This window comes from Myxocyprinus asiaticus, chromosome 18 (genome assembly GCF_019703515.2).
Source record: "Myxocyprinus asiaticus isolate MX2 ecotype Aquarium Trade chromosome 18, UBuf_Myxa_2, whole genome shotgun sequence".
NCBI lineage: Eukaryota > Metazoa > Chordata > Actinopteri > Cypriniformes > Catostomidae > Myxocyprinus > Myxocyprinus asiaticus.
The window spans coordinates 8,334,787-8,352,312 of record NC_059361.1 but is presented as its reverse complement, the minus strand read 5'-3'; the positions used below and the strand labels follow the sequence as shown (position 1 = coordinate 8,352,312).

Sequence of the window (17,526 nt, the reverse complement as noted above, 5' to 3'; positions counted from 1 at the left end):
TACATATCTGCAATATTGTTTTATTAAATCAGTAAACAGCAGTGAATACACACTGGGATTTCACTGTAGAGCTGCTAACATTATTCTATTGAGCAGATATAGTCAATACACCATACAGCGCATAATGAGTTCAGATTGGATTCAGATGTGTAAATATGGTTATTTATGGGATATACAGTATGGCTATAGAGCAGATAAGATTAGTAGTCCTTCTGTTATTTGAGGGTCTAATGAGAATTTCTGGTTTTATTGTATGTGTGTGTCTACTGTTTGATTAATTTACAACCAACTGAAATCAACTTTGCAACTGAAAAGCATACATTTGTGAAAATGCGTTAGTGCCACATGCCACGTAACGTGCAATTAAAAAAAAGTTCAATTGCTTTAAACAACACAAAAAAAGAGTCTGTCCTGCCAAAGCTAAAAATAGAATGTTATGAACATATCATATTGGTCTAGCCTAAAAAATGAATGCAAATGTTTTTTAGAAAATTTTCATACAGTTACTTCCATAAATAATGCCATGAGTAAGAAAAGCAGAGAAGCGTGCACTGTGTGAAATCCATAGATTGCCATTATCTTGGCACCTGGTTCCTATGGCAACCTAAATATGGTTCAGAAACCTGTAAAATGCAGAGCCTGTGCCTGTGTGCGCGTGGCATTTCATTCTCTCGGCTTTCCAAGTTGACAATCTGTGGTTAGGGGCATGGAAGTGTGTGTGTGTGTGTGTGTGTGTGCGTGTGTGTGTGTGTGTGTGTGTGTGTCATAGACTTTGAGAGCAGCCCATCTGTGGTTAGATTCAAATATCATTGGTGAATTTGAAACCAGGATAGTCAGTTCCAAATGTAGCTATTACACAGATGTCACACAGTTCTACTGCCATCAGCAACACAAACAATAACCGTCACCAATAACATCCATAAACCATTATTCTAAACCTTCACATGACCATGATCACCATCTTAGTTTGGTCAAGTTCTACTTGAAAGAGTTGATTTGTGATGTTTGGTGATCTCAAATACAAACAGATCCAGCCGAAATCATGTTGGAAAAAACTCACCGGCAAATATCTCTAAACCCAATGTGACAGTAAAAAAAAAAAAAGTAACTCACCCTCCATTGCGTACTTCATATCCATAGCGAAGAGGTTCCACATGATTTCAGCACTAATTTTACCCATGTTCAGTTCTTGAGGGAACCTGGAATTAAAAAAAAAGACAGACATCATTATGACCATACAGTCTAGCAAGTAATTCATTCCCCCATCTATCTCTCCACCAGACAGAGATATTCTCCTTTTAAATAATGGAGATTTTTTTTGTTTTTGAAAAAAATGGACACATTCAAAATTAGGTGAGGACTGGAATATTGAGTGATTGAAAATAATTTTGCACTAAATTCAGCATTTTCTCTGCTGTTCTTTGAAATAGACATCATGGTTCCTGGACCGACATGTCTTGGTCTGGGTATGGTTTTAAAGGTTAGGACTTGGTCTAGATCTGGGTCTGATATTGGTTTGGGGTCTGGAACTTATGGAGTACAGTTTTGTTCTGGGTCTAGATCTTAAGTGGGTCTGGGAATGGTCTGGGACTTAGGGTTAAACCTTGGTCTGGATCTGGGCTTAAGGTATATGGTAGGGTCTGTATTTGGGTCTTAGTGGTCTGCTATTGGTTTGGGGTCTGGGTCTTAGGGGTACAGTATTGGTCTAGGTGTAGATCTTATGTGGGTCTGATATTGGTCTGGTCTGGGTCTTAGATCTAGGCCTTGGATTATATCTGGGCCTTAAGGGGTCTGGTAAGGTCTGTGTTTGGGTCTTAGGGGGTCTGGTATTGGTTTGGGGTCTGGGTCTAAATCTTAGGTGGATCTTATATTGGTCTGGTCTGGATCTTAGTTTTAGGCCTTGGTCTGGATCTGGGCCTTAAAGGGTCTGGTATGGTCTGTTTTTGTGTCTAAGGAGGTCTGGCATTGGTTTGAGATCTGTGTCTTAGAGGGTCTGGGACTTAGGGAGTAGAGTATTGGTCTCGGTCTAGATCTTAGGTGCATCTGGTAATGGTCTGGATTTTAGGATTAGGCCTTGGTCTGGATCAAGGTCTCAAAGGGTCTTGTATGTTCTGTGTTTGGGTCTTAGGAGGTCTGGCATTGGTTTGAGGTCTGTGTCTTAGGGGTCTGGGACTTAGGGAGTACAGTATTGGTCTCAGTCTAGATCTTAGGTGCATCTGATAACGGTCTGGGTCTTAGGGTTAGGCCTTGGTCTAGATCAGTGCCTTGAAGGGTCTGGTATATTCTGTGTTTGGATCTTAGGAGGTCTGGCATTGGTTTGAGGTCTGCATCTTAGGGGGTTTGGGACTTAGAGAGTACAGTATTGGTCCCAGTCTAGATCTTAAGTGCATCTGGTAATGGTCTGGATCTTAGGATTAGGCCTTGGTCTGGATCAGGGTCTCAAAGGGTCTGGTATGTTCTGTGTTTGGGTCTTAGGAGGTCTGGCATTGGTCTCGGTCTAGATCTTATCTAGGTCTGGAAATGGCCTGGGTCTTAGGGTTAGGCCTTGGTCTGGAACTGGGCCGTAAAGGGTCTGGTAAGGTCTTTGTTTGGGTCTCAGGGGGTCTGACATTGCTTTGAGGTCTGGGACTTAGGGAGTACAGTACTTGTCTTGGTCTAGATCTTAGGTGCATCTGATAATGGTCTGGATCTTAGGGTTAGGCACTGGTCTGGATCTGGGCTTTAAGGTGTCTGGTACGGTCTGTGTTTGGGTCTTAGGGGGTCTAGTATTGGTTTGGGGTCTAGGTCTTAGGGGGTACAGTATTGGTTTTAATCTTAGGTGGGTCTGATATTGGTCTGGTCTGGTCTGGCTCTCAAACTGTAAAGTCTTGGTCTGAATCTGGGTCTTAGGTAGTCATTATGGTATTGGTAGGGGCCTAGTATTGTCTGGCTATGGATCTTAGGTGGTCAGGTATTGCTCTGGGTCTTCATCTAGTCTTGGCCTGGGTTTTAGGGGGTCTGGCATTAATCTGGATCCTGGAGTTTCTGGTCTTTACTCAAACACTGCTCTCCATGACACAAAACAAAAGCCCTTTAAAATACACAAGCACGAGAGAGAGAGAGAGAGAGAGAGAGAGAGAGAGAGAGAGAGAGAGAGAGAGAGAGAGAGATGGGCCAGAGGAGCGTTCAGGCGTCCCGTCCCATCTTAGACATGCATATCTTCCCATTTGAGCTTATTCATCGTACGGACACAAATTTCACTGCACTACCCATCACAAGAGCTGTTTCTATGGCAACCAGGGCATCAGCTGCCATACCATATCAGTGAGTGAAGTGATCAGTTCTCCCCCACACTCACTGCTCAAAAACAATCTCCAACCAATTTAGACCAGAGAAAACTCTATTTAGACCAAGATTAATTGCTATAGGATGTACAGAAAAGCAGAGCACAGGGATGGAAAGATGGACACATATGGATGCATATGTTCATGGACTAGAGTGATTTTTTAGGGATTCGTATGTTAGTTTCCCATTGAGACAGTTCCAAAGTCTACCAACAGTCAGTGTTAGTGGTTTGTGCAAATTTTCTGTTTTTAAGTATTATTTTGTGAATTTTGAGTAAATTAATTGTTTGTTTAATTTCAGCAATTGTTTGTACATGTCTTTTGCTGATATGCAGTGGGGTCCAGAAGTCTGAGATCACAATGAAAGTCCTTTTTTTTTTTTTTTACATGTAAGCCAGCTGGTAAGTGATAGCTGTGCAGTGTGTAAACCTCACTCTCCTGGCCTTAAGAGATGCACTAGCGACCGAGGCTAGAGGCCATGGCTTTTATAACCTCCTTGCTAGCGTGTCCGACACCCATGGTTGGGGATCACCGGTTCGAATCTGTCGAGTAGGACACATACTCTCAGATTTCCTTGCCTTCACTTAAGCACAAAAAATGCTCTTTGGAAAATTCTCAAATCATGCTGGATAACATAGATCATCACATTTTGTCCATACCATCTCTTATGCATGTTGTCGTTAAATAAAAACGTGACATACCAAATACTAAGAAATGCTGAAATTCATGTAAATTATTAAATTAAACATTTCACTCAAATTCTTATGCTGACAATATAATAATGACAAAAACGCGAAATAGAAACAATATCACTAGGGGTCTCAAGCTTTTGGATTCCACTGTATACATATTGGTAGTACTGTATATCAGCTGTCGGTCACACTGCTCTCTTGATATTGTATTGGCCCGTGAAAAAACAAACAAAAAAAAAAACATATTTGTTGTCCACTAGTTTCCACTGATTCTGTGATCTAAAATATGTTATTTACGCTTTAAGGATGTTGTTCATTTGCTTTATTTCCATTTTTCCTTTTGGTCTCATTACTTGTGTTTAATACAGCTTCTGAAGATGAACAAAGGACACACACTTTCATAAACAAAAACAAACACACAGTAGTCACTGTGAGGGATCATTAAAGTCCAAACACAGTACATGTTGTTATCTCTACTCCATACGGGTCTAAAGTCACTATCAGAACTAATGGTACAGTCTAAAGTCCAGCCAGTAACATCACACCCACACCCACCCATGCACATGCACACACCCACCCACGCGGGCACACACGCACACGCACGCACACACACACACACACACACACACACTTCTGCAAAAAGTCTCAACTGAGAAAAAATGGAAGATAAAAGAAAAAAGGCAGAGGACTTGAAAAGAAAGTAAAAAAGAAAAACAAATTGTGAAGGAAAGATGATTATTCACTCTGTTTGTCTTACGTGCCTAATTATTCAGTTCTGCTGCCTGCAAATCTCTGCTGGAGAAACACTATCAATGTCTATTCAGCACACACAGACACACACACACAAACACACACTGCATGTCATTGCATGGCACTTTGAAATATTATGACCTTTATATGTGAACTTTATAATTCTACTGACATGTGCAGAACCTCCCAAAATGTCTCAACCCGTTACTCTCATACTGCAGGAGACTTAAATGAGTTCTCAGTTATGTTTCATTTAAGTATCAACTTTTATCTCAGATGTTTCTCCTCAATTTCCTTAGGAGAGATCAAAATAGACACAAATGTCATTGATACATTCTGATGACTTCACAATGCGTTTTCCCACTGTAATGTACATGTGTGAGTGGTACTCACTGGTTAATGATGGGTGTGTAAGCTGTTCTGTCCTCATCTATAACAGACACCATCAGCGTGATCAGTTTGGGCCAGAAATCCAGGTTCTTAATAGATGGGCCCTGTTCTTCCCGTGGTAAATCCTGCTTCTTAGCCTAGAGAACAATAAAGATAAAGAAGATTAAATAAAGATAAATTACACATTTTCCCTTATCTGCCCACTCACCGGCAGTGTTTTGTAGAGTTTAAATAATTCAAGTTAACTGATCGCAGGAAGGAGAAGGTGAACACTGTGCACTTTGCTTTATAATACAGGAATTGAGAACACACACATACACACACAGATCTCTGACTAAAACAATTTACATTAAATGTTCACACAGTGAGTGTTTGTTATTGACAATCGGATTTACAAAGAGATGTGACTGCACATTTATTTATTTATTTATTTATTTGATTTTGGTACATTTCATCCTGAGAGTCATCAATTTAGCACTTCAAACAGGCCTAACAAACATTGAGTATTCTCTTGCTGTGTGAACCCAGCCTCAATCCACCAAGAAACTTTTCATTAGGAACCATTGAGAAACCATTATGCATCTTAACACACTGTTTAATGTGCATCTTGAGCATCCATACAGCTGTAAAGGTATTAGAGACACTTTAGAATCCAGCTATTACACTGTGAGTGTGATCTGTTGCATTACAGATACTAAAATCTCTTGGCACACAAGCCAAAGTTCACTATGGGGATGTTTATTTATCATGGGTCTGGGTAGTAAAATCAGCACTCTCTCTTCCCCTCTTACTCTCCTACAATGCCTTTCTGTCTGACATCAGGCCAGGCTTATTTGATGGACAATGGGCATCATGCCAGTCTGGCACCTCTCCGGGCTGTATTATACAGTATGACGATTCTCACGGAAACTCTAGTGCTTTGCAATTCTCAGCTTCTTGGGACATTAGAATTAGAGTTGATCTATTCTTAAAAGGATATTTCACCCAAAAAATAAAAATTCTGTCATCATTTACACGCAGAATGTTCACGTTTCCCTTTATTTAATACACTGAAAGTGAATTATGACCATTGTTGTCAGTCAAGATTTTCAGTGATTTATTTAAACTGACTTCTATTTTAGTTTGTTCCTCACACAAGAGTGGCTCGAACATTCTGATAAACTTCACCTGTTCAACAGAAGAAAGTAATAGGGGTTTAGAATGACATGAGGGTGAACTGAACCCTTTTACTAACTCAATCATAACTTCGCACGTACATACAAATCACTTAAAACTGTTCTGCACTTACAATTCTGCTCTTGCATTTTAAATTAATTGAAATTCCACACGGTAGCACTATATGCATTGTTTTCTCACTAGGATTAATTACTTTTGCTGTTGCACAACATATAATTTGAACATAACATACATGAAAAAAAAAAAAATCACTACAAGGACTGGATATACTATATACTGCATAATAATATCCTTAATATTCGCACATTAAAAATATTCACCTTATCCTGCCTACAATTACCTCATAATTTACTTACATATATGTTATTTCTTGTTTTCTACCTCTTTCTTTTTTTTCCAGATTTTTCTCAGTTTTATTTCTAATTTTCCATTTTCTATATATTTTTGTAAGCTATTTATTTTCCATTTAAATGTAATCATTGCCAAACTTGGACACACAAAGTAATTATTTCCTTGTATAATGTAAATATTTACCCTCTGCACATGACCATAAATAACATGGTAACCATTTAAAATAAGGTTTTATTTGTTAACATTAGTTAAATACATTAGATAACATGAACTAACAATGCTTTTACACCTTTTATTAACCTGGGTTAATTAGCATTTTTAACAATAACCTAAAAGTTGTATACTTTTACATTAGTTAATGATTTATGAGCTAACATGAACAAGCAAAGTATTTTTATAGATGAACATTAACCAAAACTAATAAATGCTTTAAAAATATGTTTTGTTAGTTAATGATACCTAATAAATGTTAATGTTAATGAATAGAACATTATTGTAAAGTGTTAGCAACTTGACTTGAATAAATGTAAATATACTGCAAATGTGTGAATGCTGTCCATGTTACTGATGTATGTAGTGCTGAAGTACTGTCCATGTTACTGATGTATGTAGTGCTGAAGTACTGTCCTTGTTACTGATGTATGTAGTGCTGAAGTACTGTCCATGTTACTGATGTATGTAGTGCTGAAGTACTGTCCATGTTACTGATGTATGTAGTGCTGAAGTACTGTCCATGTTACTGATGTATGTAGTGCTGAAGTACTGTCCATGTTACTGATGTATGTAGTGCTGAAGTACTGTCCATGTTACTGATGTATGTAGTGCTGAAGTACTGTCCATGTTACTGATGTATGTAGTGCTGAAGTACTGTCCATGTTACTGATGTATGTAGTGTTGAAGTACTGTCCATGTTACTGATGTATGTAGTGCTGAAGTACTGTCCATGTTACTGATGTATGTAGTGCTGAAGTTCTGTCCATGTTACTGATGTATGTAGTGCTGAAGTACTGTCCATGTTACTGATGTATGTCGTGCTGAAGTACTGTCCATGTTACTGATGTATGTAGTGCTGAAGTACTGTCCATGTTACTGATGTATGTAGTGCTGAAGTTCTGTCCTTGTTACTGATGTATGTAGTGCTGAAGTACTGTCCATGTTACTGATGTATGTAGTGCTGAAGTACTGTCCATGTTACTGATGTATGTAGTGCTGAAGTACTGTCCATGTTACTGATGTATGTAGTGCTGAAGTACTGTCCTTGTTACTGATGTATGTAGTGTTGAAATACTGTCCATGTTACTGATGTATGTCATGCTGAAGTTCTGTCCATGTTACTGATGTATGTAGTGCTGAAGTACTGTCCATGTTATTGATGTATGTCGTGCTGAAGTACTGTCCTTGTTACTGATGTATGTAGTGCTGAAGTACTGTCCATGTTACTGATGTATGTAGTGCTGAAGTACTGTCCATGTTACTGATGTATGTAGTGCTGAAGTACTGTCCATGTTACTGATGTATGTAGTGCTGAAGTACTGTCCTTGTTACTGATGTATGTAGTGTTGAAGTACTGTCCATGTTACTGATGTATGTAGTGCTGAAGTACTGTCCTTGTTACTGATGTATGTAGTGTTGAAGTACTGTCCATGTTACTGATGTATGTAGTGCTGAAGTACTGTCCATGTTACTGATGTATGTAGTGCTGAAGTACTGTCCTTGTTACTGATGTATGTAGTGTTGAAATACTGTCCATGTTACTGATGTATGTAGTGCTGAAGTACTGTCCATGTTACTGATGTATGTAGTGATAAAGTACTGTCCATGTTACTGATGTATGTAGTGCTGAAGTACTGTCCATGTTACTGATGTATGTAGTGCTGAAGTACTGTCCATGTTACTGATGTATGTAGTGTTGAAGTACTGTCCATGTTACTGATGTATGTAGTGCTGAAGTACTGTCCTTGTTACTCATGTATGTAGTGCTGAAGTACTGTCCATGTTACTGATGTATGTAGTGCTGAAGTACTGTCCATGTTACTGATGTATGTAGTGCTGAAGTACTGTCCATGTTACTCATGTATGTAAAGCTGAAGTACTGTCCATGTTACTGATGTATGTAGTGCTGAAGTACTGTCCATGTTATTGATGTATGTAGTGCTGAAGTACTGTCCATGTTACTGATGTATGTAGTGCTGAAGTACTCTCCATGTTACTGATGTATGTAAAGCTGAAGTACTGTCCATGTTACTGATGTATGTAAAGCTGAAGTACTGTCCATGTTACTGATGTATGTAGTGCTGAAGTACTGTCCATGGTGCTGAAGTGCTCACTGTATTATGATAGGCTGCTTTTTGAATAATATTACTAATCTTCAGTAGTTTTTTGTGCTTTAAGGGTATGTCTACAGAAACACGTTAAAGCACTTCCTTAGAAAATGTTGAATGCACCAATTATGACATTTAAGAATGGTTTATCATTAATATATTAATGCCCAATGTGATACAGATACCGTCTCAGATTACATGAGTCTTCTACGATAAGCAAGTAAATGGATGGATGCATGAAGTCTGCCAAGTTTGGCTTTCTGTGTCATTATATATAACTGTTTGCGTTCAATTGACCAAAATAAATTTAAACAATATATTATGTTTATATTGCTTTATATCTTCATATAGTGCATTATGTCACCATAAAATAGTCTAACCACGAATAGAACACAGCCTAAATAAATGTGAATGAGCGAAATCACTCACTCGTTCACTCACTCTCTTTATAGGGAATTCCACATAGGGCAATATATAGGGAAGAGGGAGCGATTTCAGACTGTTCTGAAGGGAACTAACCAGTTAAAATGTAAATGCTGGTTAAAGTTGCCTCTGATTGGTCAATGACATGTGGCAGTCGCAAAAAGATAAACTGATTTCAGCTCCATTTTTAGGAATGAAAGAAGTATTTGTCCTCATTTCTCATTTAAACCTGGAATGTAGATGATACGGTAATTCACATATAAAAGATAAGCAGTAACATATATAGCGCTAAACCACAAGAGAACACACTCCAAATATCACTGAGAATCAAATTCATAACATTTTAGTTCATGTGAAGTTTATGGAATCTTAGAAAGAACTGGTTTGGCCACATCACAGAAATAACTAATTACATAAATAAATGTTGAATATGGATGGTGAAGGAATTCTGGAAGAAGTTTTACAGGAGTGACTTTTTATATATATGCTGGGTCATTGAAAAATAAGGTTGTCTCTAATAAGAAAAATAGGATTTTTATTTTTAAACATTTGTCAAGTTCATAGAAATATAATTTTTTAGTCCATGTTAGTTTCACAAATTTAGCTTCATGATATCATTTGTAGCATTTTCTACAAAAAAATTACTCCATGAATTTAAAAATCTCAAGTGGTGTAATCATCAAGCAAAAGATATTAAAATGCTTTCCTTGCACCTTGTGTACATGTGTGTACACAACTTAATCATTAATTTCAAAAGTTTGAAAACACATTTTTCAGATGTTTTTTTTTTATTTTTTATTTTACAATCATGCATTTTTTTAGTCACGAATATCAATATGTTTTCTTAAGGTTACTCTATATGACCTGAACAAAGTGTGCCTTTTCATAAAAAAGTCAAAATATGTAATATATATAAATATAAATTAAATCAAATTAAATTAAATAAAAAAAAATAGTATGTTGGTTGACACCATTCTCGGACTTTGATATATGTGTCGACATACATATATATATATACAGATATTATATATATATATATATATATAAATCACTGTTTGTTTTAAAAAAATAATAATAATAAACTCCTTATCTAGACTTTCAGCCTTTTTTTTTAATTTATTTTATTTACTGTTTTCGGACGGTTACACCACTTTTGACATTAAGCCCCAGAAAATATATCAAAAAGACTTTGAACTATTAAAAATTGAAAGCATGTTCATTGTAGTAGAGGTGCATTCAAGTAATAGTTTTGTGTGAATTGCAATTTTTATGTATTTTTAAATAACTTAATACATTTGGTGGGGGAAATGACATCTATTGTGTTGTTATAGGTGTTATTAGTAGTGTTTGACAAGACAAGCATCACTATTACTATGGACCCTTTTCACATATCCGGGTTTGGAATGCGAAATAAAACAAAAGCAGTGTAAACTTGTATAGTGGTGAATGGGAGACCATAGGAAATATAATTTTTGCTCACCCATTGTCTCCAACAGCAAAAGAAAAACTCCACAATTACACTTTCACAGCTTTCAAAAGAAGAAGAAGAAGAAGAAGATAGAGAGCGGTGGATTACAGCAGTCAGAAGAGAGAAAGGTACCTAATTTTTTGTCACTCCCTCTGCAGCTGTATTAGAAACCTCATTGCATCTGTTGTAACATGTTTTTTTAAAACAAATTTCAGGGTAATATTATACAAAGTATAATGTTATAATTGCTTGTACTTAGGGTCAGTGGTTTGAACAAGGCAGCCACCTAGCAACACCCTAGCAATACCCAAGGAATGCCCTAGCAACCACCCACAACACTGCAGCAATCTGTTGCCATTGACAACACAACACTCAAGCATTGTGGAGGTGAATGTTCTCACAAAATTAAAAAATCTAGTTAATTATTTGCATTCCTCCCAATAATTTGTTTGAAATAATTTAAATGTATTCTATCTGGCATAATTAATTCTCTAACTGTGTGTCTGTGTGTGTCACATCTCTTGGGCAATGACAACACACAACACCAGCATATGCCAGTCATCACACTGACACACACAAGTCATCAACAAGAGACAAAGGACACACACGACACGCTCTACACACAGACAATTTCTTTGTCACACACACACTCGCCCTCATAAACACACAACACATGGAGCTGAGTGTCTCCCTCCAAATTAGTTTAGATGGGATGGATTTTCCTTATGGCGTGTGTGTGTGTGCTTCAGTTGTTGTAAAAATGAGGATCAAATACAAGTATAAAAGAATAAGAAAAAACACAACTGGGGTGGGGAGGGGGGGGGGCGATTATGGGGGTTGAATATTTTGAATTAAACATGATATTTTGCCTTCTGTTAAATAATCAGAAAGATAAATATTATATAAAAAGTGAGTTTTTATTAGTAGGGTAAATTATGAAATCTAAGTGTGTGGGTTTGGGTTTGGGTGGCTTATGAGGACATTTTTTTATATTACAAAGTGGTAATAAGGGTATTATGCTATAAATGTGGTTTATGAGGACATTTCTTGTGTCCCCATAATTCAAATGGCTTAAAAAACATACTAAACAATGTTTTTTTTGAAAATGTAAAAATGCAGAAAGGTTTTTGTGAGGGTTAGGTTTAGGGGTAGGGTTAGGGGATAGAATCTATAGTTCATACAGTATAAAAATCATTATGTCTATGGAGAGTCCTCATAATGATAGCTGCACCAACATGTGTGTGTGTGTGTGTGTGTGTGTGTGTGTGTCAGTGAATTTGTTTGTATTACACCACATACTAAGCAGACATGATGCAATAAGATTCCAAGCAATTTGTCTGTTTTAAATTTAATGTGTAAATATGCCATAAAGTAAGAGACAGTTGACTGAGACAAACACACACACTTACTTAAGACGTTCTGCATTTATACTGAAGATATACATAAATAAACATAAGCACAATCAAGAAAACAACATTTCATGTTGAACTGCCTTGAAAAACTAATCCACCTTGACAAAATGATGACATGCATGGAGATAGCATGAACTACAGTATATGACAAGAGAGAGTACAGCCATAACACACACACACACACACACACACACACACACACACACACACACACACACACAAACATCACACACACACCCAAACATCACACACGCACACCACACACCAAAACATCACACACACACACACCACACCACACATCACACACACACTTGGCTGACGCTAACTTTCTGGGCTCAAGATTGCTTCTTCTTCTATGTTCTGAAATGCGAGTGTGAGCACAGTTATTTTTAATCTTCCTGACAGCTTCAACCCGCTGTTAACACAGAATGGACTCTTCTGTCATCTTCCTCTCACCTCTTACTGAAGAATGGAACATTCCAAGCCACTCTCTGAGTCTTTATTTATTTTATTTTTTTTTTGTCCAGTTATTTTCTCTGCCCTCAATAAAATTGCTCTGTTTGGTGATTATCTGGTGAAATGAGGCCCTGTAGCAAGTTTGGAGTCATTTTATCATTTGCTCCAAAGATCTTTAGATAGATCTCACCTCACCTCACCTCACCTTTTTATTTTTTTATTTTTATTTTTTGCTCATAGGTTGCTCTTTCACAGCTTGGGAGACTTAAAGCCAACAGCTTTTCACAACCCATTTTACTTCCGTACTGCAACATTTTTGCAAGTGAAACGGGATATCCGAGAAATAAAGTAGGGTGGGACTTGATTTAATTCATCTATGGAAAGCAGGTTGCATTGACCATATAATTTAGTCTTGGAAGAATTTGATAAAAATGTTTGTTTTGATTGCACAGTTTGAGACATCATCGAGATCTCTCTTTTGAAACTCCTCACTATATTAAAGAGATCTCATTTGTGTAGATAGGTATGGGATGTCTTTGCACACATGCATAAAAAAACACGTGCACGCACACTGCTAAAAGTTCTTTGATGTAAAATATCACTCTACAATCTACCAACACTAATTTCCTCTCTATTTAACATTATATAATTAACACTAATCAACAAGTGCATTGATGGGGTTGTGTGGTTCATGTATTGTTCTCTTTGGTGTTGTACAGTAGGTGTAAGCTTAATATGCATTGTCTATTCACAGCAACCTGGTAATTGCTACCAATTGATACAATACAGAGTGGGGCACAAACTTACAATTTTTGGTTTTCTTAAAGGTGCAGTATGTAAGATTCAGAAACCCTTGTTATTAATGACACCTGTGGCCGTTAAGTGAATTGCAGCCTGTTGCTCGTGATCGCACACACACTGTATAGGGATGCGAGCGAGCATGACTCCATAGGGAAGTGAGACTGAATGTGATTCACCAGCATCATGATGACAGATGAGGTAGCATAATTAAAATTACACAGTTATGATTGTTTTACTACAAACTTTGAGACTGTATATTATATTTGACTCTCCAGTGCTGGAACAGGGCTAAAACGTGTGGATACAGGTCTGGCTATGCGAGACTGTAGTTTGAAGTAATCACTTTTCTTTGCATGATACATTGACTCCATTTATACAATAGCCTATGTCGGCGTTAGCTAGCTAACCAGCTTTATCAATATCAAGTTAGCTAAAATTACACAGATCAATTCTTATGGCACTATACTTCACATACTTTGCAGTTATGTAAGCTTACCTGTCCAATAAGAAGAACGCCAATTCAGGGTCGGTTTTGATCCCCAAAACCAAACGAAGGTCCCTCCAGGAATCAAATGTCCTGCCGATGTTCACTCTAGTTTTCGCTCTACCACGATCACGTTCCCGCTTAGCCAGACGGGATTCAGTAAATGTTTATATTTTTGTCGATGTTGTGCTGGGAGCTGGATGTTTGCTGGATTCCATCTCTAAGATAACGTTACCTAGTGTTACAGTTTGTTGTCACTGTTGAATAGCGGAAGCACTGAGGCAAGGTTCTCGGGAGCACACATAAACGTCACATCCTTTGGATTTTCCCGGCAAAAGCGACCCGCTCCCTTCGCATGAAAATCAGTCTACAGGCATAGGCAACCTAGGAAGTCCGGGAAGGGCTCATTTTTTATGTTGCGTTACAAGCTGTTCACACATTGGCTAAAAAAGGCGAATATTACATGAAAAATTTTACATATTGCACCTTTAAGTTTGTATAAATTCACTTGGGGTTCGAAGTATTATAACTTTTTTTCACATTAATTTCACACGTCTGGTGCAAATATGTAGTCACGTTAGTTTGTGCCCCGCTCTCCCCTTCACTTCTAAGAACAATTCTTCAAAGAACATGAATGCAAATGTGAAGAACAAATCTCTCCCTTCGGTAGGGTAAAAGAGTGAATCTCAAACCTATTTTTCATTACCGTAATGCATCCAGATTTTGTATTTTTTTAAATTATTACTTTCAATGGTGTTTCTCATTTTATTTTTATCAATGTAATATACTAATTAAAATAATCACTTTTTTTTAAATCAACATAAAAATGTCTTTACAACAACAAAAAAACATCATGATGTACAAATACTATATTTTTTGCATTATGGTAATGAGAAGGGGGGAGGGGGTATTGAAATGTCATAACAATAATAACAAACAGTCACAATGCACAAGAAAATCTTATTGGTCCTAAAAATAGACTACATTTAAGCAAAAAATACAAAGTAAATTATTTTATTATTATTATTATTTGGGGGTGAAATATGAGCCAGACATGTTCTTGACAGCCTTCATGACATTCACCCCAATACTTTTATAATACTTTTAAAATCATTTTCACAATTATTAAACAAGTATTTTTTCTCCTTTTAATTTTCAGAACATTCTGCCTGTTTTAGGTCTCTGTGTTCAGTGTATCTCTCTTATTGTGTCCCATCTTATTTCTCTCATCCTTCTTTTCTTTTTCTAGTCCTTGACCCCCCCCCCCCCCCCCCCACTCTCTCATGTTTCCATGTATCTCCACTCACATCACACTAACAGGATTTGGTTGTTCCTAAGCCCCCCACCCCCCTCACGTGTCTTAAGAGCTTTTTGACGTGATTACATAACACACCACCCCCACCTCTTGGTGATGCTACTATATTTTATATATAAGACATCCAGAGAAGGAATATTCAACGCACCCACTATGTTAACACACAAAAAAGCCCTATTATTCCTCCACAGGGCCTGTGCCTCATTTAAAGCAGAAGATGAGCCACTTCTTCTGGAGGCCACTAAAATAACCCTCTCCACTAATTTTGGCATTTTGGGGACTGCATGGGGACCCGAGACATTATTTAGAGCTTTCAGAGGTTCCCTGGCAGCTATGGAAGAGCATTTCTCTTAAAGAGCACTCGTGTTTCTGCAGGATAGTATCACTTATAATTCATTTTTTATTTTTTTAACAACTCATCTTGTCTGAGGGAATTCAGTAACAATTAATTGGGGCCACTGAAAGCATTGTTTATTTGCTTGCGCTGTCTGCGTTGTTAAGTGAACAATTCCCTAAAGGAATAGCAAATACACCTATAAATTAGTGCTGACTAATTAAAAAATGTTGACAGAAGAATCTAACAATTTGAATTGAAACAGCTGAGAAATGTACTTTAATGACCAAGAGGAGTTTTAGGGAGTTTCCTGAAAGAAAACAGCACAGCGAGAGAAAACAACAAGAGTTTTATGAGACTTTCACGAAGCGTGACATCACCACTCAGGTTCAGGGAGTTCAGGAGTCAAAGCATTAAATCATGTTTTGTGAGCCATGTGAATTCTTCAGCATTGATGTGTGTGTGGGGGGTGTGGTATGTGTTTATTTGTTTAAATGTATAGATTAATGGACCATGATAAATCCTGTTGTCATGTCTGACTTGGAGATCAGATCAAAGTGGCATTCTAATTAGAGAGTCACTGTCCGTCCACTCGCACACACATACAACAAGAGCATTGGAAAAAGGTAGTGTCATAACACAACATGTATTTTACAGCAGGGGTGAAAAGAGAATAAAAGATCTGTTTTTTCTTTGCTGAAAAAGAGCGTTCTCTTTTAGAAAAGACAGATTTTTCGTTCTAAATGATGATGTTTTCAAACACAAACAAACACTTACTAGGGTTGGGAATCGAGAACCTGTTTTAATTCTGAACCGGTTCCATATTTAAAGCTGAAACCGAATAATTTTCATGACATTTGGTTCTGTTAACGATGTTCTTGACTGTTTGAATTAATAAATATGGACGGAACATTGTACAAAAATACTCTGATGGCACTGGTATTGTTGAACAGCGCAATAGCAAAAGAAATGATGTTTAATAGTACTTTAAAAAGTGGCTTTGTTTTGTTTAATATGTAGTTAGGACCAATTATTGGAGGGCTGGATCCATGCCCTTGGTCCTGAGGTCCACCTGTTTACATTTGTTTGCATTTTTTTACATTTACTAGGGCTGGGAGTCAATTCCGTGCACAACGTCTCATCCAATTTTTGTGAGAGCACGATTTTTGTGCCAGTGCAAATCGCAAGTGGGCATGGGCGGGAGTGTTTGCGCTACCTGTGAGTGTATGCACGCAAACTGTGGGTTTATTGTATGTAAATGAAATGGAGCAAAGTGCAATTTGCTATTTTCCTGAGAAATAGGTAATTGCACAAAGATGTTTCTAAACTCAGTTCCTGCATTTGCAGTTTGGAGATTCCACCAGAAAGTGGTAATAAAGTCCATGTCCAAACTCTGAAAATATAGTGGAACATCAAATTATGTCCACGACGATCATTGTTTTATTAAACAAATATTAATGGATTTGTGTTTAGCTATCTTTTGGTCATGGTTTATTTTTCAATTATTATGTTTATATTTACAATTGTATTTATGATCTAATTTGTATTGGTATTTTTCCACCTGTTGTCGTAGAGGGATTTTTAAGTCACTACAAAAGTCACCGATTGAAGAAGGTGGAGAGAGTAAAATGTTTGGATTTGGTATGATGTTTTTGACCATTTTGATTGTATTTTCATTTTGTTTGAACTGTCATTTGTCATTTGAAATCAACCAGTAGAATTGAAGTGTGTTCCGATACAATCACTTTTAAAACTAACCATGATTTGTGTGTCAGTAGATGAAAATGATTAATAATACTTATATTTGGGGCCTGGATAACTCAGCGAGTA

At 37.2% G+C, this 17,526-nt stretch overlaps 1 protein-coding gene across 1 annotated transcript in view; it reads right to left on the bottom strand.

Annotated features, from left to right (window-relative positions):
• LOC127456024 (protein unc-13 homolog C-like) overlaps positions 1-17,526 on the bottom strand; it is a 179,410-nt gene that overhangs the window by 81,239 nt on the left and 80,645 nt on the right. Inside the window, exons 16-17 of the mRNA XM_051724298.1 lie at positions 5,159-5,292; positions 1,114-1,199 (exon numbers count right to left, since the gene is read on the bottom strand). Coding sequence (XP_051580258.1) covers positions 1,114-1,199; positions 5,159-5,292 — 220 coding nt within the window. The remainder of the gene's footprint in view (positions 1-1,113; positions 1,200-5,158; positions 5,293-17,526) is intronic.